The sequence below is a fragment of the Egretta garzetta genome, unplaced genomic scaffold (assembly GCF_000687185.1).
Source record: "Egretta garzetta isolate BGI_Z169 unplaced genomic scaffold, ASM68718v1 scaffold175, whole genome shotgun sequence".
Classification (NCBI taxonomy): domain Eukaryota; kingdom Metazoa; phylum Chordata; class Aves; order Pelecaniformes; family Ardeidae; genus Egretta; species Egretta garzetta.
In genome coordinates this window covers 2206202-2228182 of record NW_009259860.1, presented here as the reverse complement: position 1 = coordinate 2228182, position 21981 = coordinate 2206202, and the positions used below count along the sequence as shown (strand labels likewise).

Here is a 21981-nt window from a genome sequence, read left to right as displayed (position 1 = left end):
TCCCTGCCTCTCTGTCTTTCTGCCCCCCCTGCCCCTCTGCCGCTGGCTCTCTCCCCGCTCTCTGCCTCTCCCTCCCACCCCTTCCCCACCTTGTGCTCCCTCTGTCTTGCTCTCCCCCTGTCTCTGCCTTCAGCATGTGTCCATCTGTTCGTGCAGGTTTAGGAAGCCCACATGGGATTTATATGTACTTCTTTGCGTTTCTCAGGTGTTTCAAGGTAATTTGAAATGAAAAGTGCAGTAATAACAAAGGCTTATAGTGGTGGTAGTAATATAGTCAAGTACTGACATCTTCAGTCTTAGCGTATAATCATTATAAATTTATGAAGGAGTAGGTTCTTACCATTTATTTTATGTAAATTATGTATTCATGTATGATTTAGTCATGCATTATCTGATTGTGTTGTAGGTCCACTTTTTCTAATTAATTGGGCAAACGTAAATGTAGTTTAAAGTGTTAGGAGCTTCTTAATTTGTATTTATTTTCACTTGTTCATTAATTTTAGATTTATGCTTGATAGATTAGAAGGTAAAAGATATGCATAATTCTGCTGATAATTCTTCTCAAAATAATAAACACTTTCTCATTCCCGGGTTATACTTGTCAATAAAAAAGTTCTTACCTAATTGAGGAAGCAAGTGATTTCAGAGGTAACATTATAATTCTGCCATCAAGATTTTATCCTCTTCATAGGGCAAGTCTTTCAAACATAAATCACTTCTGGTATGAGGACTTAATGGGATGAATTTATTGTGGACTAGCTGCTTGAAAACAATTATTAGTATTTTAAATCTTGTACTTCTGTTTTGGAGCCTTTTTATTTATTTTTTTTTAATGGTATGGCTGTTAAAAGAACAGGTAATTGTGGGGTTTTTTTCTCTTAATACTTCAGAAAGTAGAAACCTCTTTAAGAGAGTCCTGAAGACAGTGCATTTATACATACATGCACCAAACACGCATACGCTTCTAGTGTTTTCTTTTTACTTCCACCATTTCACCCACAGAAGGAACTGTCCGTTTCATTACAGAGGCCAGAATGCTGTCTCCTCTGGCATCGGACTCCTGCTTCTTGTTGGGTAAAACTGGATCTTCATTCTCCACGAGTTCAACAGCTGCTACCAACAGCACCCGAGATGCCATCCCCCATGTTTCTTCTCTTCTCCCAAAGGACTAATTTCCTACCCAGTGTCAAAATGTGCTGCTTCTGGACTGACCGCTAGCCTGCTTTCCAATATACCATTTAAAGAGAGAAGTGGTTCTTTGTTAATATAATGATACTTTCCACTTGCACCTTGAGTTGAAATACTCATAAATACATCTCTCAAACTCATTAGAGTGGGATGGCACCTCTTGCAAACCTGACCTTTTGCAAACTTCAATTAGTCAATAATTAAGTTGGTGCAGGGCTTAAGAAACAATAATTGACAACTAAGTAAAATCTGAATAATCAGATTGAAGAGATGCAATATGAAGGACTCTAATCTCCTGGAATGTGGTCAGCTGGCGTCTGGAGTCATGCCTCCAAATAGTTTGTATCATGGTGATAAATATTTAGAAGCAATTTTAGCATAATTTATTTTAACTATAATTCCTTTAAAACATAACATTAATGTATGTTAGCAAGACACAAGTTAAAACATAAAAAGTGAGGCATCTTCAAAATGCCAGTGATGTTGGAAATTTGCCTTCTCTAATTTGAATTTCACACCCTTTCTCCTTTCTGTATTCCCAACTTCCTCTCTTCTTCACAGCATTTCTTTTAGCAGTCTCTTCCTCCTTGTCCAGCTTCCCTTTCACTTTTTTTTTTCTTTCTTTGCCTTTCTTCATTCTAATAAATGGAGACCATATGAAGAACCAATCTCAGAAGGCTCTGTAGTTAGCTGGTACACTGATTGCACCCCAACCCTGTTAAGTCTTTGGCACAATGGGACCACAAATATCAAAGTCAGTATCTGTAGTCACCGATTAATCAATTCCTGAAAACTGTCTCTTTATGCCTGTGAAACCACTAACTCTTGTCCAGCCTCTTTCATGAGTATTATTAGTTCTGTAAAAATTTTCAGTTAAGATCTGCTGCTGACTACCTTGAATGCCCAAGTTAGTATATAATAGTTTAATCTTTCAACAACCTTTATGTAATGAAAATTTTCTTTCTTGACCCTGTCAAGCAATTGTGTAAGCATCTGCCTTTGTCCACTTAGACTTTTTCATACATTCATATCTGTTGCATGTGGATAATCTCTTATGAATGATCTGTGCTGATATGCAAGAAAGGTCTATAAGAACTGTGTAAAATATGATCTTAATTCACCAAGTTTATTTAGTTTGCTTCTGCTTGTGATCCTGGGATGGATTTTTTTTCCAGCTGGTTACCAGGTTGCTACATCTTATAGCATAAGGACCCAACAGGAAGCACCTTTATTGACTTCTAGTCACTATTCCTTTATGAGAAAAATTACTCTAGAGACATGGTGATCTCAAAATGTACCCAAAGCTGCCTCAGTGAATAAGGGCAGGCTCCTAAATGCTGTAACTACAAAAACAAAGCATCGCTTAATAACAGAAAATAACAAATACAGTTTTCACAGCACCTTGTTTGTTCGGCCATTTTTCTTACTTCAGAAATCCTATATTTCAGAATTGCATGGGATTATCTGTGTGCAGTATTTTCAGAAAAGAAGTAATTTTACCAGATAACCACTGCGTAGTTTGGCTGTGACTGTATTGTTTGATATCGTCTGCAGTGTGTACTATTGTGACACAGATAAGCCCAGTCAGAAGCATAGCTGTTAAACTGTTGATAATCATGTAGGTTACAAAATGAATTCTTGAAGTGAATACTGTGAAAGATTAGGAATTGTCTGGAGTCTTACTTTTTTTTGTGCTGGTTCTTTTAATTTCAAAAACTAAGAAGAAATGCTGAGTAAGTGAGTCTAAGCAATAGGAGTTAATAAGGCAATAGACTTTATTACAGAAATATCTTAGTAGCAGAAATAGAATCAAACTGTTTTCTATTCTTAATTACATTTAGACTAAAAAAAGAAACTTCTTCAAATGCTGAATCTTTTGCTTAGTCTTTTTTCACTTAACTGCTTAGTATTCCATTATTATAAGCCATATCTCTATCTGTTTGTTATTCTTATCAATAGCTTACAGAGGAAGAAAAAATTATTAATTAATGCACTATATCAGTGCAAGAATTTTGTAATGGACATTTCTGCCCAGAGACTGCATTTGGTGGGCCTGGTAGTTAAAGACCTGGAAGAGGAAGGGTTATCTACAACTTGAGCGAGTTTATTATGGCTTAGTGATTTGCTGATTGATTTCATTTGCTGTCAGTTAAGGCTCTCTTAATGTCAGCTTTCTTTGCATAATGCCTTGAAATAAAGACTGATGAAGTTTTTCAGATTGATGCTGCTTACATAAACTGACCCTGATTTGCCCTTCTGCATGACAATATAAGTGACAGCAGTTAGACGAAAATATAGCAATGAATATGCAACTTAAGGATTAAGAAAAACACAGTAAACCTTTCAGAATATAAAACTAGGCACAAAACCCCAGGCTGTTCCATTAATTCCACAGTTGTCCTATATTGAAGAAATAGACTGGGATAGCATCCCAAGTGGTGTACCACTGAAGTGAAATTCGAAGAGGACAAGTTTTGAAAGGATTAAAAGTTAACCTGATTTTTACCAAATTCTACCAATTTGCCACTAATTCATTTTGGGGTTTTATTTGGGGGGGTGGAGGGGGTGGATAGGTGTGTAAACTGTGTCTCCTAAATTCAGTATATGTTGTTAGCTGCACGCTTTCTTTTCTACATTGTTATCTTGCAGGAATCACAATGAACTACTTTGAATCTGTTGTCTTGATTTTTTCAGTTACTGAAATGATTGATGGTCTGGTGATACATGCTGCTAGAATCCTACGGTCACGAGTTCCAACACTTATGTTGGACTATAAAAAGCATAAATTTTTAGGATGGTTAAGGTCTATTGCTGTAGGTATTCCAGGACAAATATGCTTGGAATAGGGCACTTGTTTTTAATGAGTACTTGTCAATTGCAGTACCCAGTTTCATTATAGTCTTCTTTAACTCTCCCTTCATTATGGTCTCTTCCCTCATTATGGTCTCTTCCCATTAGAAACAAAAAGGTGGTATGAAATTAGAGAGTGAGGAGAAAATGGAGAGGGCTGGAGCATGCTTAAGGAATGGAAAGTGGGTGAATGTGGAACCGTTTTGTAAACCTTAACAGGGATATACAACCTGCATGTTGGCAAGTGTACCTGCAAAGGATTGAGTCTTTTGTGGCTTTTAAAAAGATAATATCTATGGAAAGACCACTATTTGTTTATCCTCCTAGAACCTTGATAGAACTTATACTTCGATTCCTTTGGATCGCTTCCACATCATGATCTTTTTTGATGAAAGTGCAGTTCTAAAGTAAAGATGAGGAGGAAACAGTCACCCATTCCACCTGTGGGGCAAACCTACAATGCCCATTTAGTGCCTGAAGACTGTATTTTAGTTCTGACTTTTCTCCGTTCAGAGGCAGATTGTGTGTTTTTTCCAATACCAGCATCCATTTGTAGGTCCCCCTCTTCCTGACCATATTGTAATTGACAAATACTAAGGGGAGAGTTGAGAGAGCAAAGCATCATGCCACTGGTACTGCCTATGGTGCTAGACTTTCTCTCTATCCAGTTTCCCATTCTCAAAGAAATAACTTTTTTTTTATAAATTACTTCAATATTGTGAAGGCTAAAGATTACAAGTTGAAGTTTAAGTTCTGAAGTTTTTACAAATGCTTGCAAAGACCACAGGACTGGGTTTTGAGCATCGAGTCTGCTACATGTCAAAATATGATGTTTGTCTGTACCTTGGCAAAGGTCACTATCCTAGATGCTTGATTTGTTCTGCATTTATTCCATGTGAGACTTGCTGCAAACTTTAATCCTTTGGGAAATAGGCTGTGGGACTGAGTAAACATTTAATGCCTAGAGGGCACATAGAATAGCCGTAAATTTTGTTGTCCTTGCTTAAAAACAGGCTGGACAGGGGAAAGTGGAAAAAAAAAAGAAGAGTATAAGAAACAGGACTAAAATATCTTCAGAATTTCTCCCAGCCTCCACCATTTTAGTTCAAGGACCTCCTGAAACAAAATTTGTACTTTGTATTCAAGAGCTATTTATTGTCCCGTTGCTTTTTGAACTCACGTAAAATTAAGCATTCACATAACTTGTGGAAACGACTTTAGCAGCTTAACTACACGCTTTCTGAAAAACTATTTTCTGTGTTGTTTGTTTTGAAAATGGTTTCTGCTACTTCATTTAATATTAATATGTTAATGTTAATAAATATTCCCAGTTTACCTTCTTTATACTAGTCATGCTTTGGCATTGTCTGTCATAATCACCTCCCATTCTTTGCCACGTCATCAGTAGTTGTTTCTTTTCAGGTTACCTTCCTCATTCCTGAACTACAAAAAGGTCAAAAGCAGTAGAAATCATCTATAGTTTCTCAATTTGGTAAACTGTGGAAGTGATTTCTCTATGTTACCAACATCCATAGGCACAATTGCTCGTAAATGACCGAAGGGCAAGTAGTGGTCCAACTCTGAAAAATGCATAAGGAAGTAGTAACCAATTAACATCACAGGTAGTTTGGAAAATGCTGTCCTCTAAGGTGTTTATGAGTTAGGATAGCCTAGGATCCCTGGATAAGAACCAGATGCTTTTGGTTACCCACCAGTAATGTCACCACTCAAGCACATGATGTTGTAGTGCCTGCAGTTATTACCAAACCCAGTAAAAAAGAAAGACTAAAAAGGTCTTTCTCAATCTAGTTCTGATACCCTGTGATACGAGGTATTTTACTTCTGATCCTATTGTTGTAGAAGACTATACTCTGTAGGCAAACTCATCTCACCAGTGCCTATCCTCCTTATTTTTCTCCTTTCAGTGTTACTATAAGCATCCAGTTTTATAAACAGAATTTAGAAAGTCAGTTTATCTCTTATGCTTCTAAGGAGTTGGATCTAATTGTTGGCTGTTGGGCAGGCAGGGGAATGGACCATAGAAGCCTGTTCCTTACTTCTCAGGCTCCCAATGTAATAATTCAAATCCTATTCTGTAATCTGATTATAAGTTTCCATTTAATGAAAAGACACGTGGTGCATTTGCTGAAGGCAAACCAGAAAATCAATGTCTTCCACAATATTATCGTAAAAAGCTCATCAGGTAACTAACACATCTTTGAATTGTTGGTCTGAATGAGGACTACCAGAGCTCTGCCAACAGAAAAGTTAGTGTCATCTTCTCTTTGTCTTTCAAGCTTTTCCCAGTGAACAGCTTTGTCACTTAGCTTATTGACTGCTTGCGTAGAAGAGGCCCAGACTTCAGTACAGTGGAGTCTCATTCATCCAGCAGTTTTTAGCATGTGTTGATTGGATTTTATACCTTTTTGAGTTGAGCTAATCTGTCATCTATATGACAAAAGCCAAAAAGATAAATAAACAGAATCAGTTTTTCCCAGCCAGGGTTTTCTTCAGCTGTACCTCCCTTGTTAGTAGAACTAGGTATTCACAGATGACAGGGATTGTTTTATTCATTCTTCTTCCTCAGATTATGATCAGTAAAAGCAAACTTTGGGAGGAAAATATTTTCCTTATTTCATACTAAGCTTAAGGATGGCAAATTGTGAAGCTCAGTGTCAGTACCACTTTTGGCAAACATTGCCAATATTCTCCAACTTTTGCTTGGGAAGAAGGGTGCTAATGTGTATGCTCACTGTGAAGGGCACTGTGCTCTTTAAAATTCCTTTGATTCTTCAGATTTTGGAACAAGAGCTGTTGTCCCTGAAATTTCTAATGAAATATTTTCATGGCATAAAGTGGGTCTTGAAAACAAGTCTGATTGAAAATCTAGCCATTTGTATGTTGTTGTGTTTTTTTTTTTTTAAATACAAATTTTGATAAAGTTCAAGAACATATGAAGTAAACTAATTATCTCACTAACATCTGAGTTTAGGCAGAATGAAGGGAGAGCACCTGTCCATCATGTATGAGACAGTGGACATTAGATTAAGGTTGTGTCCATTTACCTGAGGAAGGCAATTCAGATTTTCTAGATCATTACTTTCTCTGTAGAGACTGGTGCTTCTTCCCATGCTGGCGTCATGAATTTGTGCACATACCTAGAAGCCAAACCAAAAAAATAGTAGTTTGCTATCCAGGTGTAATTTGACAGGTATACTTTAGAGTTTTCTTAAAAAAAGCAAAATGTTGTTTTATTTAGGATGAAATATTTATGTTGAATTAAAATTAATTAATTAATTACCATGAGCACTTCATAAGAAAAGCAAAGGAAGTGAAGTAACTATATCACAAAACTTCGTGCAGTTTTCTAGCTCCTGGGCTCCATTAGACTGGAGTATTCATCAAAATCTGATACGAAGATTAGGACTCAGTAATGAATACTCATGTATGAGACACGTAATCGTAGTTGTCATATTGACTAAACCTGCCAGAAGGGACCTTTGTCTCTCCTGATAAATGGCAATGACAGCATAGATTGTCTTCATCTTTCTGCATAGAAAATACACAGTGGACACATTTCCCCCTTCTAAGCATATGTAAAATATTTTATCTAACTCAGTTTGAAAATGTTTTAATCTAAAATTGAAACGCTGCTTCTTGTGGCCAGAAAGGAATAATCTACATCCCTTCATAGCTCTAGTCAAACCATTTAAGGAAATGTCCATACCTAACCCAGATTTTGTGGGGTGATCATTTTCTTCTGTTGGAGCCAGCAACAAACTTTTTCTACACTGGCTAAAACTAAACTGGTGTTTTTTCATGAGTTCTAAAAAGATTCGTAGAAGTCTCAGTAGCATCTATTTAGCTGTAAAGCATATTTCTTTACTAAAAGTAATTGAAATTGGTCTTAGGTAATAGAGCACTCTTTAAAACTAATGAAAAAACTGTATTTTCAGTAAACTCATTGTTTCTACTAAGTTGGCAAATAGTTGAGTTAGTTACTTGTGGTGGATAGTTTGTGGACAGCATTTCAGAAGAACAGAAACGTTTTTCAGCTCTTACATTTACCTTCTGTGTGAAGAAACTTCAGATTATCCTACTTAGTAATTGTATAGATTAATGTCTGCTTCTCTACCCTCATTAAAATGTTCTTGTACACACACATGTATCCATTAGATTTCAGACAGTTAAGACTTACAGTTTATGGTAACATTTATTTATAAAAATTGGTTTGCTCATATAGGATATCCTATCCATACATAGGAGTTCCTTAAAAATAAGAAAGAATATGCATTTTAAAATTGATTTTACTTCTATGAATTTGGTTGTGAAAACAGAATTCTATAATTCAGCTTTTGTACATCTTTTCTGGTTCCAAGACATCACTCCAATAAGCCAAGAGCAACATCATCCAGAAACAGGCAAACTTGTACTTTCACTTGACATTTTGCCAGGATTTTGATGAGAAGTTTCACTCTCTTGTTTCTAACCAAGACTGCATGTGTGATGGGACTGTATTGGATTTGTGTAGCAATGTTTTGGTAGTGGGGGGGACTACAGGGGTGGCTTCTGTGAGAAGCTGCTAGAAGTTTTCCCTGTGTCCACCACTGGCCAAGGCAAAGCCAACCAGCAACAGTGGAAGCACCTCTGGGATAACATATTTAAGAAGGAAAAAAATCGGCTGCGGCTCAGTAGCCGGAGAGAGAAGAGAAGTGAGAGGATGCGAGAAGAAACAGCCCTGCAGACACCAAGGTCAGTGCAGAAGGAGGGGCAGGAGGGGGTCCAGGTGCCAGAGCAGAGATTCCCCTGCAGCCCGTGGTGAAGACCATGGTGAGGCAGGCTGTCCCCCTGCAGCCCATGGAGGTCCATGCTGGAGTGGGTGGATGCCTGAAGGAAGAAGGCTGTGACCCCGTGGGAAGCCTGTGCCAGATCAGGTTCCTGGCAAAACTTTGTGGACCTGTGGTGGGAGAAGCCCATGCCAAAGCAGGTTTGCTGGCAGGACCTGCGACCCAGGCTGGAGCAGTCTGCTCCTGAGGGACTGCACCCTGTGGGAAAGATGGACCCAGGCTGGAGCAGTTAATAAAGAACTGCAGCCTGTGGGAAGGACTCACGTTGGAGCAGTTCGTGGAGGACTGCCTGCCGTGGGAGGGACCCCACGCTGGAGCAGGGGAAGAGTCCTTCCCTGAGGAGGAAGAATTGACAGTGACAGCATGCGATGAACTGACCCAACCCCCATTCCCATCCCCCTGTGCCACTGGGGGGAGTAGGTAGAGAAACTGGGAGTGAAGCTGAGCCCAGAAAGGAGGCGGGTGGGAGGGAGGTGTTTTAAGATTCAGCAGTTTTTATCCGCTCCTACTCTGATTTTGATTGGTAATAAATTAAATTGATTTGATCAAGTTGAATCTGTTTTGCCCATGACGGTAACTGGCGAATGATCTCTCCCTGTCCTTATCTCGACCCACAAGCCCTTTGATTTACTTTTCTCTCACCTGTCTGGTTAAAGAGGGGAGTGATAGAGCGGCTTTGGTGGGCCCCTGGTGCCCAGCCAGGGTCAACACATCACAGGGACACTGCCATTTTTCTAATAAAATTGCATCCTGACTTTTCTGTTGTGACTGTTGCTGTTTAGTTCTCATCAGTGGTGACATATTGTGCTCACTCTAGGTTGATTTTCATGATCACGATTGAGGCACTTCAACGTGGACCTGTCCCTCTTCCTTTCATCTCTGTCTAGAATATACACTGCAAGAGAAAGTTGAAGAAAGGGTACCAGCCTGAAACATCTTTCAGTTGCTGTTTCTTTCTTGCCAAAACCATTTACCTGAAAATTCTCTTCCTCCCTGACAGACTGAAATGTTCCTTTTGTGTCAAGACTGTGTAAGAAGATGGGAAGGCATACAATGTATCGGTAGCATTTTCCCCATAGCTGTAGCGTAAGCTACAAGTTATTTGGGGCAGCAATTGTTTGTCCTTTACATTTTGCATGCAGCTATGCTTGACTTCGTGCAGCAGACAGTGAGAACAGTCTTTGCAGGTAAACACTGGTTTATAAAAATATGCATTTCCTTAATTTTGTTAAGTGGTAATTTGCTTCCATGGTCCAGAGATATTTCTAAGCAGTCAAGGCTGCAGGTAGCTCCTTTGCTATAAAATTCTCAGAATGCTTTCTACCTGATCATACCAACAAACACACTGGTCTTAATTTATCAGTTTCTAGAAGATCAATGTTATTTTTGAAACTCTTACACTTTGTAATAATTTTCATGGCAATTGTTGTTATGCCCATCCGCTGTGGTTTCCAGTAGAAGCACTTTCCCTTCAGTCTCTGTCAATTTCAATGCTCCCTTTTCAATTTTCTTGTAGGAAGTCATGTCATTACCTCTTGCAGAGAATCTAGCCTTTTATTTAGAGCTTCATTCCCTTGGGCTATCCTCTGAGACCTACGGGGTAAAGTAATTGTTATTGAAGCGAAGGGGATAGAGTTAGGCCCCGTGTGTGGCACTGAGTCAGCTTTCATTGGAAAAAAAAAAAAAAGTTGTAACAGAACTGACCTGCTTTTTGGCACATTTAAATTGTGCATGCCACGCTTGAATGGAACCCAACAAAAAGTTTAGTGTCGAAATGAGATACAAGGAGAATAGATCATTAAAGAAGTGCCAAACAGCTGCAAAAGTGCAATTTTGCTGAATGCTGTTTCCCTTGAGGGTTTTTTCTGATGCCTGAGAAGCTGCTGTATTTACATCCTCCACTGATGTTGCCACTAGACATTTTGGACTATGGGTCAAGGCAGCCAGAATGGGTTTTCAAATGCTACAGTATATGGGGGAAATTAATTTTAATCCCTTCTTCTCCAAATATAGCTCTCTTAAATCTATAATAAGTATCCTGAAATCTTGCTTCTGTAAACAAAAAGTAATTGATGTGTGTTTTGTTTTCTGGACTTATTTTAGCTCGTCTCATTTATGTCAGATTGAAGCAAGGCAGTGATGACAGGCATTCTATAGGTTATCCATTAAGCATGCAGAACTCTACTCTGTCAAGTTTTGTTTTCACACCAGTTCCTTTTGCCTGAACTGCTCTTCAACCAAATTCTGTGCCATAAATGAAATTCTCAGTCTTTTCAGATTCTCATCTAAGCACGTTGTTATACTAGAGTTAATCTTTCATTCTTCTGAAGTCCATTCATTATTCCTTCTCTTGTTCTTTTTCATCTTTTTGTATATGTTGCCCTTAGGTAAATTTACTACCTGCTAACATTCTTTTTAGTCGAAGAATTTCCTGAAGGGAGAACCTAACAGTCAAATGTTCATTTTGACTTTTTTTTTATATGTTTGTTATTTTTTTTAAGAACATTGGGTAGATGGTCTTGTTATTCTGGCTGCTGCATCTGATATTACAAACTGAATGCTTATATTGTTAGGCTGTTAGTCTGATACCTTTTAATAAGCATCATTTCACATAAGTCTCCTTCCTTCAGCTTTGTTCCTTCTAAACAGGAGATACAGTTCTATGATAACAGCAGACCCAATAAAATCCTGAGAGAGCTATTTTGCTCTTCAGTTCTCTGGTTTGTAGTTTATAAATATCATCAAATTAGTTTGTTTCATTTTTACTTTGGTTTCTGAGCTTCACCAGCCTGTAGCTTAAGTGAGAAATGCATGTACCCTTGTGTTACAGGTAAGTATATTTCAACACATCATAAGGACTTCTTCCTTATGACTGCTTTGAAAGAAACTTCATCTGCTAATTTAACTTAAAACATGTTTAATTTTTGTTAAATTTTATATATGTTCTCTTTTGTCTATTTATGTGCTTATCTATGTATATTCAGGGTATTGGAGCATTGGTAGATGGCTATGCACGTACATGGTAGATGGTTCTATGATTCTATGGTTTTGCAATGTTCCTGTCTTTTGGCCTTGTTTTTACAAGCTGGGGCAAAATGGCCAGGTGTGCAATGCTCAGAAACTTTAGAGTCCCATTTTCTAAATAAATAAGGATCTGAAATTTAAAATACTTTGTTCCTTTATCATGTGAATAGCACTTACCTGAATTTTTCAAAATGTTCAGATTTGCTTTGAATTCAAAGGTAGTTGAAGTGCTCATAGGGATTTTCTAGATCGGGATACTGTTTTAAATGTATAAATACACATTAAAAAAAACATCCTTAGAAGTACTTTGGCTTAAAATACCTTGTCCATGGAAAGTTATATTTGAAAATGGGACTTGGGGACTCTTGCAAATTTTGTGCCCAGTCCAGCACCTTCAGCATAAAAGCATCCTTTTTCCATTCCAACCTTATGAATATATTTTTATCCTGTGGGGTGCAGCCAATTATCCAGAAAAGTCACTCATCTGTTTTCGTGAAGCTGCCCGTGTCTTGACTTAGTGTTGGAGCATGGTTCTCCTCTCACACTGAAGACACTTTTGACATGGAAAACACTCCTACCATTTATATTAGCTTCTGCCATATCAGTAGCATGTGACCTAGAACCTTTAAATAGTAGTGAAATCCTTCATAAAATAAGGCATTGTGTGGAGTAAAAGAAAAGGGGTGACTGAAAAAAGCCATTCAGCTGTCTGATTAATTCCTCTTTTGCTTTGATTAATTTGAGTAATTCATTACAATTTCTGCTCTTAAAATTGACAGTCCTGTGTAAATCTCAATCATTATTAATTTGCATTGTGTTCCATCCTTTGTAATCACCAAATTACAGGCTGGTTGAGGTAGGAAGGGACCTCTGGAGTTCATCTGGTCAAGCCCCCTGCTCGAGCAGGGACACCTAGAGCCATTAATGTTTAAAATTAGTCTTGTTCAGCCCCACTGTTGCTGTGGCCTCCTTGGTTAAGTGCCCTCCCCACTAACTTTCCTATAATACTCATCTGTCTGAAAAGGTTTTAACTTTTAAAGTGGTCTGAGTTGCAATAATATTGGTTCCTATGATGTTCGGGGATCACTACACCTGGCCTTTCTGAACAGAAGTAATTTTCTGGTGTGTATTTTAAAAATGTTTTTATTTGTAATGGAAGACAAATTTTTATTGTTTCATATTCTGTTCCCAGTTTGCCTGTCACACTATTACCAACACATTCAAAACCACAAGTGCTTGCTTAAATGCAGATCCTGTAGATGTGTATGAATGCCAAATTTTATGCTATAAAAATTAATCAGGAGGGTTGCTGAAGTATCTTATTGCTATGTTTACTTAAAAAGTGTGTATACATCTTATTGCTATGTGTACTTAAAAACAAAAGAAAACACTCCTTCTTAGCAGGGGAGGAAAAAATTCTGTGGAACTGCATGTGCCTTCTCTGAAATTCTGTCAACAGACTTTGTTGATCATGGAACACTTTCCAGAGCTGCAGATATATTTGTATCTATAACGTGCAAATAGTGATCTTACCGAAAGTGCTGAACTGCTTTAGAGATGAGTTTAATCATTATGTGACAGATCTTGCAACATGCAAGTGACCAGGTTCTATGCCCATTCCCCGTGTATCAAGCTTTCTAATAAGTGGAATTTTGTATTGTGGAAAACAGATCCGTGACTCAATCTGTGACTGACATGAGTTATTTAAAATCATATGTAAATTAATACCTTCCAATGGCATGTCTAAAACCCCATAATATTTGCCTTCCTCCAGATGGCATTTAGAATAAATGTTCTGCACACTGATTATCAAGAATTCCACGTCACCCACTGGAAGACCCAAAAATATTGTTTACCCTAACCTGGTCCTGAATGAGAGACATCTAAACTGACCCAGACCCTTTGCTAGGGAATTGGGATGTACTGGAAGGAGTGTGTACCTACGGGTGCATAAATGCTGCCTTCCACATTGGTAATGAATTATTAGCGTCTGAGAAATTGCTTCCTTCTGGACTAAAAAAAAAAAAAAAATCTAGATGTCTTAGAAAAAATATTTGCCATGTCTGAAAATGAAAGCTTGTGAATTAGTACATTTTTCCTAGATTGAAAACTTCTGAACTCATTAAACTCATTAAACAAGAGAACAAATGAAATAGCTGAATTGAGCAGCAAGGAAATGTTAAGTGCTGTTTCAGATAACTGTATGGACTTAGAGTGGCTCTGGAGACGTAGGATGAAGCTGTATAGGTTAGTGACTTCACTAGCTTTGTGGTAGCAGAAGTAAAAGGAAGAAGGTAAGGAATTCTAGTTCAGTGATACCTTTTAAATATCATGTGGGAAGTAATAAAAGGAACACATAAGATTTTTTTTCTGTGAGATTTGAGACACAGCTTGTTATGACACATTGGTATAATCCTTGTTTATGAGTCACAGGCCCAGTCCGTAGATGTATTTCAACATATGTCTAATTTTTAACATGTGAGCAGTTGCCATATGAAGACTCTCAGGCAGTTTTATATGGGGTGTGAGATATATGCACATTCTTGTTTGGTATGGTTTGTGAAGAGCTGCAGCATTTTAGTCACATTGAATGTGGATGAAAAATTTTAAAAGCAGGATCAGAGCTGACAGCAGCAGACTTCCAGGGCTGTGTGAATACACTTTTAGGGCTAGCACCATAGTACATTTTGGATATTATTTCTGATGAGAAAAGATATGATAGTGTTAATTTGCCACTGCTGTTTTGTACGTTTGACAATGAAGTAACTTGATTGATTTCAGCTATGTTAACTTTTATTCTGAAAAGCAGTAGTGTGTTTGAGAACACAGAAAACAGTAAAAATCTTTGTGAATGCCTGTTTGTGGTACTAAGCTTATTTTTGCCTATACCACAGGCTTACATTCAGAAGGCCAATTTCATATTATCTGTAATATGTTCTTACAGTAGAAACTCGCTACGGGTCATTTCAGATGGGAAAACTGTAACACATGAAATGTGATTAACCAGTTGTAAAGACCAATATCTCAACAGCGTTACACTATTTAGGGTAGATACAAAGTTAGCAGTACTGCCAAATCATTTGTACTCTCTTGTGCTGCTAACTGTATTATCAGTCTGATCAATATTACATGGTTGGGACATTCTTCCAATATATACATGAAAACAATTGTGTTTCCCACCTATATTGTAATCAGATTATTTAGTTTCAGAGATCTGTAGGTTTCCTGTGTTTCTTTTGTTTCTGCCAAATTAGTTTTTTGGTTTTTTTTTAACATGGAGTGGGAGGATTAGTACCTCGACTCATTTTGAAAGTATGAACATTTACCTGAAACTGCAGTGATTCTTTGTAAACAGAAATTGAACTTGCACTGAGTCTTATATTTAAATACAACGAAAAACGATATCAGCTGCTAAATGCAGTACTGCATGCTTGAAAACAGCTCATCAAAACAACTTCTAATTAGGGTGCACAGTCATTTGCTTTTTTTTCAATGCTATTAATATTTAAGATTTTAGGAGGAATACAAAATCCCATGTTAGACCTGTTTAATGTTTAAGTCCTGAAATTTTGCCTGGCTTCCAACCTTTGTTTGATTTCTCTGATTAATAAAAGTTAGGTCTTCTGTAATGAATTTGGATGTATACTTTTTGGCATTTAACTATAGCCTGTCTGACACTGATGATTTATTTTACTTTTTAAAGGCCATGATTAAAAGTTTTATGGATGTCTACCAACTTGCAAGTTCAAGGATTGACACGTTAGCGAGAGAAACAGCATCTCATCAGCTTCACACTGCAGCCCTGAAGTCCAAGCTCCAAACAGCTTGTCTTCATGAAAGTGAGAGCTTACAATTGGTAAGTCTGCTTTTCAAGTAATTTTTGTCATTTGGACGTGGTTTCCTAGCCAGCATCTCTCTTCATGCTGCATAGTTTCTGTAGTGAAATACAATAACATTTCATTATAAACATAATAGAGCAATAAAACTAGTGTCAACAGAAACCTTCTGAGACTTTTTTCAGGAGGGAAAGGGGGTGTAAAACTTAACACAAGGATTAATTTTACTACTGTGTCTTCTACAAGGACCTGTTCATTGCTGCTGTCGCTGGAAAAGGATACATTGTGATTTCTTTGGTTTTGGCAGTACAGTAAATGGTTGAATTTTGGACCGGAAGAATTTAACCATCTAAATATATAGTACCATATTAAAATAGAATGTTATTAACTGTTCATGTAAACAAAAGATTTATTAAGAGACATGTTGGGGGTTTTCTTAGACAATTGTGATTATGAATAATACTTCTCACTAAAGTTACAAGGTTAAAAATCCAATTTCAGAAATCATTTCTTGTCTGAAGTGTTGTTGCTCACCAAGATACTTGGACTTGTTCAAGGCTAATAAGACGATTCTTCAGATCTGAGATCTCTCTCTCAGGGGATTACTGAATGCAGATGTATTCGTGTCACACAGGCAGGAGGCCAGACACATAAACTGTCATAAATATGTAGCCAAGTATGTCTAGAGCGAGACTGTGTAAGCTGTGCAACTTGCATACACTTGATGTATTTCTTCTTCATCTTTCTTTACTTTTCTACATAGGATAAAGGAGACAGCTCTGGAGTTTGCTTTTTTTTTTTTTTTTGTTCTCTCTTTCCTGCTTTCTCTTCTTTTATTCTTGTGAAGCAAAGGACCATAGAGAAAATGAGGATTGTTTATCTTTCTTTTTGAAACAGAAGATGTGTAAGAAGAGAGATGTCACTAACGCAGATGACATAAATGCATTAGCAAATATATACTCAGAGGCTGTGGCTGTGACTTTGGTTGTTTCCAAAAGAATTACATTAATTTCTTATCCTGCTTCTAAACTGGATCAGCAAAATGGGAAATTAGCGCAAATAGAAAAATATATTAATCAGTGCTGAATTTCAGTTTTAAGATCTTGAGATGATAATTGTTGAATGAAGGTTTTGTTGTATTTGTGACTGCACAACCTTTCTAAGAAACTAAATGAAATTGCTTCACTGAAATTGCTTCTTTTCTCCTCCAACCAGGCTTCCTTTATGTTTTCTACTAGGTTTACATGTGTCCTGCTGAGCCTGTGCCCAGTGTAATTGGGTTGCTCCTTTGCCTGTTATGATTGTTTTTGTTGTTTAAATCAAGATGACCACTTGTGTACTAAGGGTTGGGAAGTCTGCCAAACTTGCTGCAGTGAGGTTTGCTTTCATTTGGATTGAGAGAGCTTTTAGCAAAGATTATGCTAGGCCTGTCTATGAAGGGCCATGCAGTGGCTTGATATGTTACAGTGAAAACAAACAGTTTGCCCCCCCAGCTCTCCAATGTCTGTGATTAAATGCAGTGCTTTTTAAGTAATTTGTGTCTGCCTACAGTATCAATGTAAAGATTATACTTTTTGCATAGTAGTAGGATTTGCTGGCCCTTCTATACAACCCTCTGGGGAGAAGAATAGTTCTTCCTTTAGATGCAGTTTAATTTGGCCTAAGCATAATCATTAATAGAAAGTTTTAAAATTTTAATGTAAAGGTAGAAAATTCAGAATGATAGATTCTCAGGTTTCCATGAAAAAAGTATAATCATTTATGGTATATTTTGTAGTATTTGGGTTTTCTGTAAAGCTTGTCCCTAATATTTACACAGGTTGCCTCAAGCATGACTTTTAGTAACTTCAGGCATCACAGCTTTCTGGAGTGATTTTGAAGTTTCAGCTGATACAGTTCTGTTCTGATTTTGAGGAAGAAGTTTTGCGCTAAATTTCTTTCTGTATTAAAAAACTAGAACAGTTTGTTTTGTTTTGTTTTGTTTTTTTTTCTTGATTATATTAAATGAAAGGGAGTAGTGGCTTTTCTTGAGCTTCTATTTGGTTTCAGAATTGTACACACTTTGTTGGTTTCAATCCACTGTGTTTAATCTTATATCCAGTTCTAGTACCACTGCAGGCAAAATTTTCCATGTAGGAGACAAACACAGCACTGTATTAAATGCAGGTCTTCATATGATGCATGCTTGTCTTCCTAGAGCAGTAACTATTGCTCAGTGCCGAAACACATTTTTGGAAAGTCTTTCAGGTATAAACCATGTGTGGGCTTGTGCCTTGTAAGATTTGGTCTTAGATTCTCACTATGTTGTGGCTGTCTCTTGATGTTTTGTGTGCTAGTTGTGTAGTGTTCTTGCCCTCTTAACTGTCCATTGCATCCATGTTTGGGTCACTCACCAGTATTGATCTTTTCTGTGCTCAGAAAGTATTGCTTTCCTAATTGACCTTTTTGTACTGAAATTTACTAATTACATATTCACGCTACTTTTTTCCTCTTCTGTTGCTTTGGGTTTTGCTGATAATTGTAAAACCAAAACTGATACCCTAAGACAACATCAGTGATTCTGGCTCCTCATCTTTTATCTAAGACTCTCAATTGACGTCTCCATCCTCCAGTCTGCTTCTAGTCCAACCACTTTCCTTCTAGTCAATAGTGTTTAGATTCTGAGATTGCTATGTGTGCCCATGCTAATGCCAACAGAGAGGAACAGGAAGGGATATGATTATGATGGACAGAGGTGAGATGAAGGCTGGAAACACTGCTTACGGAGAAGAAAATTATTATGTGGGGTGAAGGGGAGTCAATAGCAGAATGTCTCTGTACTCTTCATTAGTGTCCAGCTAGCTGTCTGTCATACTTGTCTCTGATGATTCTTCCTCTGTGCAGAGAAAGGCCCTGTGCATTTTTCATTCTTGCAACTCTTTAAAATTCAGTATGGCTGAAATACAGATTATTGGTTTTCTACCTAACCCTTCTTTTTTTTTCTATTGTTCCCTATTCCTTTATGCCTTTGCTTTTTTTTTAAATCTTTCCTCCTTTTTTTTTTTTCTTTACTAAATGCTTCTGAAATTTCCCTTACACCTCTAAAATGTCTTTTTCTTTCATTTCCGTTATCAAACCATAAACATTTTGTAATAGTCTGTCTTTGCAATCATAACAATTTCACTTCTGTGCATTTCCTTGGTTTTTTAAAATTTGCTTTTCTGAAGTGCAAGTACCACAGCCACATTTCTGTGCTCCAAAACTTGCTGCATCCCCACATTAAGGGTCGTATCTATACTTGGTAGAGCTAATAATAATAAGAGTTCAGCTAAGAAGATATCATTGGTATGGCCATATGTAGCCTTGACTATAAGGAGGTAGGTTGCCAGAAGAGGAACAGAGAAACCAGCAATCAACCTCTAGCATGAAGTAAGATGGAGAATTATTTCACTGAGCACTGAACTCAGTACTGGACTGTCACTGCTATTTTCTCCATGCAATTTAAGAAACTATATTGTTTCTTTTTATATGTCTCTGCCTTTATGCCTTCTTACGATTTTTCTTAGTAAAGCTTAACGTGCTTAGAAGGTGGGTTTAGTGGAAGTATTTCACTGGTAGTAACTAACTCTACACACAATCTGTATGTAAGCAGAGAAGATACCAACTAAAATGTTTTTGTATTTCTTTTTACCTGCCTATTTCTTGTTTAGCAACATCTAGTAATATAAACATCATGAACTGGACTGTGCTTCAAGGTTTCCTATTAAATGAACACTTGCCCATTACTTTAACAGTACTGGATTCTGCTGCTTTGATCCATTTTACTTCTTCTTCAGATACATTAGTTTATTACTGTACTTGCACTTTCATTCAGAGTTGCAGTAATCAGTAGGCTTTGAACTGAGAGCTTTTAAGTGCTGTACTGTGCAGTAATGCAGTCATAAGCTTTACTTTGTGGGTGCTGTGGGGCAACATGTGGCATCATGTTAGTCACATGGCAAGCACGTGAATCCAGGGTGTCTGTACTGCCAGAGTTTGTTGCTGCAAGCACAGTATTGTGGGGAGTGGATGCAGTGACACTGTACTTTCCAGTGTGGCCTGACGCATATGAGGAACCAACAGAATTCAATTAATCATAAAATTCCTCCATAAAGCGTTTTCATAGCTTTCAGCCCTGAGATTTTGTGCCTGATGTCAGTATTGCTGTCAGAATGTTATGAATTTAAAACTTTCTGGTATCAGGTTTGGCAAACAACAGAAGCCACTGTTGTACTACAAGTGGTCAGGTGTTTTCCTGAGCCTGAATTTGTAGCTGATCTGGTGATACGCCTTCCTTTTACTGCTTTCACTTCAGAATCAAAGGATGGTAGAAAATGAAGGGGAAAATACAGTAATTTGTGAAGACAGTGAAGAGAGAAAAGCTTTGTGTGCCTTGGAGAAATGGAAATTTGGGGAGCCAGAAGCATAAATTTAACTGAAAGGGGGGAGAAGTTGAGTTTCAGATGGGTGAGAGGGGTGAAGGTCTGTAAGAAGAGCAGAGTTCTCTAACTAACCACAGAAACAACTGTTGTCTTTGGATGCTTCTTCTAACTGGGTTGAAAATGAAATCACTGCTTTATGTGGCTTTGCATCATCCTTACTTTTTTTATTCCCCACAGTTGTGGCTGTGGCTGTCCTTTGTCTGAAAATGCCTAGCGATATTGCTTAAAGGACTGAAAATACAGGAACTGTAGGTTTTTGTAAGGTGAAAGAAGCAAGGAGAATGATCTTATGCATGCAAAATCCGTATTTATTGTTGAGATGCTAGTAGTTGACATATGCTCTCATATGTACACTTTTCTTTCTACTCAGAGCAGTCAGCTCCCAGTTCTCATGATCTACTTGAACCCCATTCACAGGGGGGAGAGAGAAAAGAAGTATTTAAAACTCAAAATTATCAGTTACCTATACCACCGATGGTTTCTTGCTCCTTATCCAGGCTGGTCAGGGCGGTGGTTTTATATGTCTTCCCACCATAGCCTTTGTTTCCTTGTCACCAGTTCAGTCTGTGTTTCAAGGCTGAGACCTGTATCTAACAGGGAGGTAAAGTCTTACTTTTAGAATTATGAGGACAGAACTGGAGAGAAAGAAAAAAACCTATTTGCCTTTTCAGTTGCTACATAGGAGAAAGGCACTCACTCCATTGGTGCTGTGGTAAATGTCAGAGAGCGTCTTTCGCGGGCCAGAGCCATATCTCTTGTGTTAGGACATGGAATGACTGATGTAGCTGGGGGAATTCTTCCCAGATGTTGCAAGAAGCAGATAGGTCCCGGATGAAAACTCTGTTTGGCTTTTCCACTACTTCATGCTAGCCTGATGCACAATTGAACTGAAAAGATTTTTTGAAAGATTTAGAATTGAGCTGGTTTTGTGAAAGATTTGGAGATACTAGTTCCTAATTTGCCTTGCAAAAAATAATCAGACTTCTTATTTTTATTATTACCCTGTGTCGTCTTCTTGGAAATTAGTCTAGGACAGAATTCACTAAGATACGGACCTCAAACAATTGTAACTTCTGCTCGGTACTGTTAATTACCAGTGTGTGGTTCATTTACTGTGAAACATATGAATGTTCTTAAAGTGATAGTAAATAAAGAAAAATCTGACAGGCCCATAAGGAGAATTTCCCAACTGTTGAGATTATAATAGACATGTAAGAGTGGAAATAACAGTAGAAGCAAAAATAGAAAACTGTATTCATAATATTTACTAAACTTGAAGTTTCTGTCAGGCTGAATGTACAAAGCAGTAATATCTTCCAGAAACTATTTTTTTTTACTGAAATATTTGCATTTCTTACCTGATTTTAAGCAGTTGGGTGTCACTTGCCAACCTTACTGCATAGACAAGGAATGCAGGTATCCTAGTGCAAACGTTCACCTTGTTGTGTGGTATTGCTTACACAAGTAATAGTTGAGACCGAACAGTATAAATTATGTAGTTTAAACTATTTGTTTATTATGTAATACCAAAAAAAAAAAGAAAACTGATATTATAAATCACATTATGTAACTTAGAGCAAGGTGTTCAAAAACAGTCTCAGTAATCCAACAACACATTTGCTATTTTGTAAAGAATACTTCCTTTTCTATGCAAAAATTTTTTGATACTCAATATTCTAGGTATGTGAACTTTTAACTTGTCATACTATATTTGAAAATTATAGTAATTTGATTAAAATGTTGCCTATAAGGCAAAAGGTTCAGTTAATAGAATCC

At 37.5% G+C, this 21981-nt stretch overlaps 1 protein-coding gene across 10 annotated transcripts in view; it reads left to right on the top strand.

The window, feature by feature from the left end:
- The window catches only part of CCDC171 (coiled-coil domain containing 171), a 165807-nt gene that overhangs the window by 128342 nt on the left and 15484 nt on the right, over positions 1–21981 (top strand). For all 10 annotated transcript variants that reach the window (XM_035895589.1, XM_035895600.1, XM_035895592.1 and 7 more), the window contains one exon: positions 15613–15765. In XM_035895589.1, coding sequence (XP_035751482.1) covers positions 15613–15765 — 153 coding nt within the window. The remainder of the gene's footprint in view (positions 1–15612; positions 15766–21981) is intronic.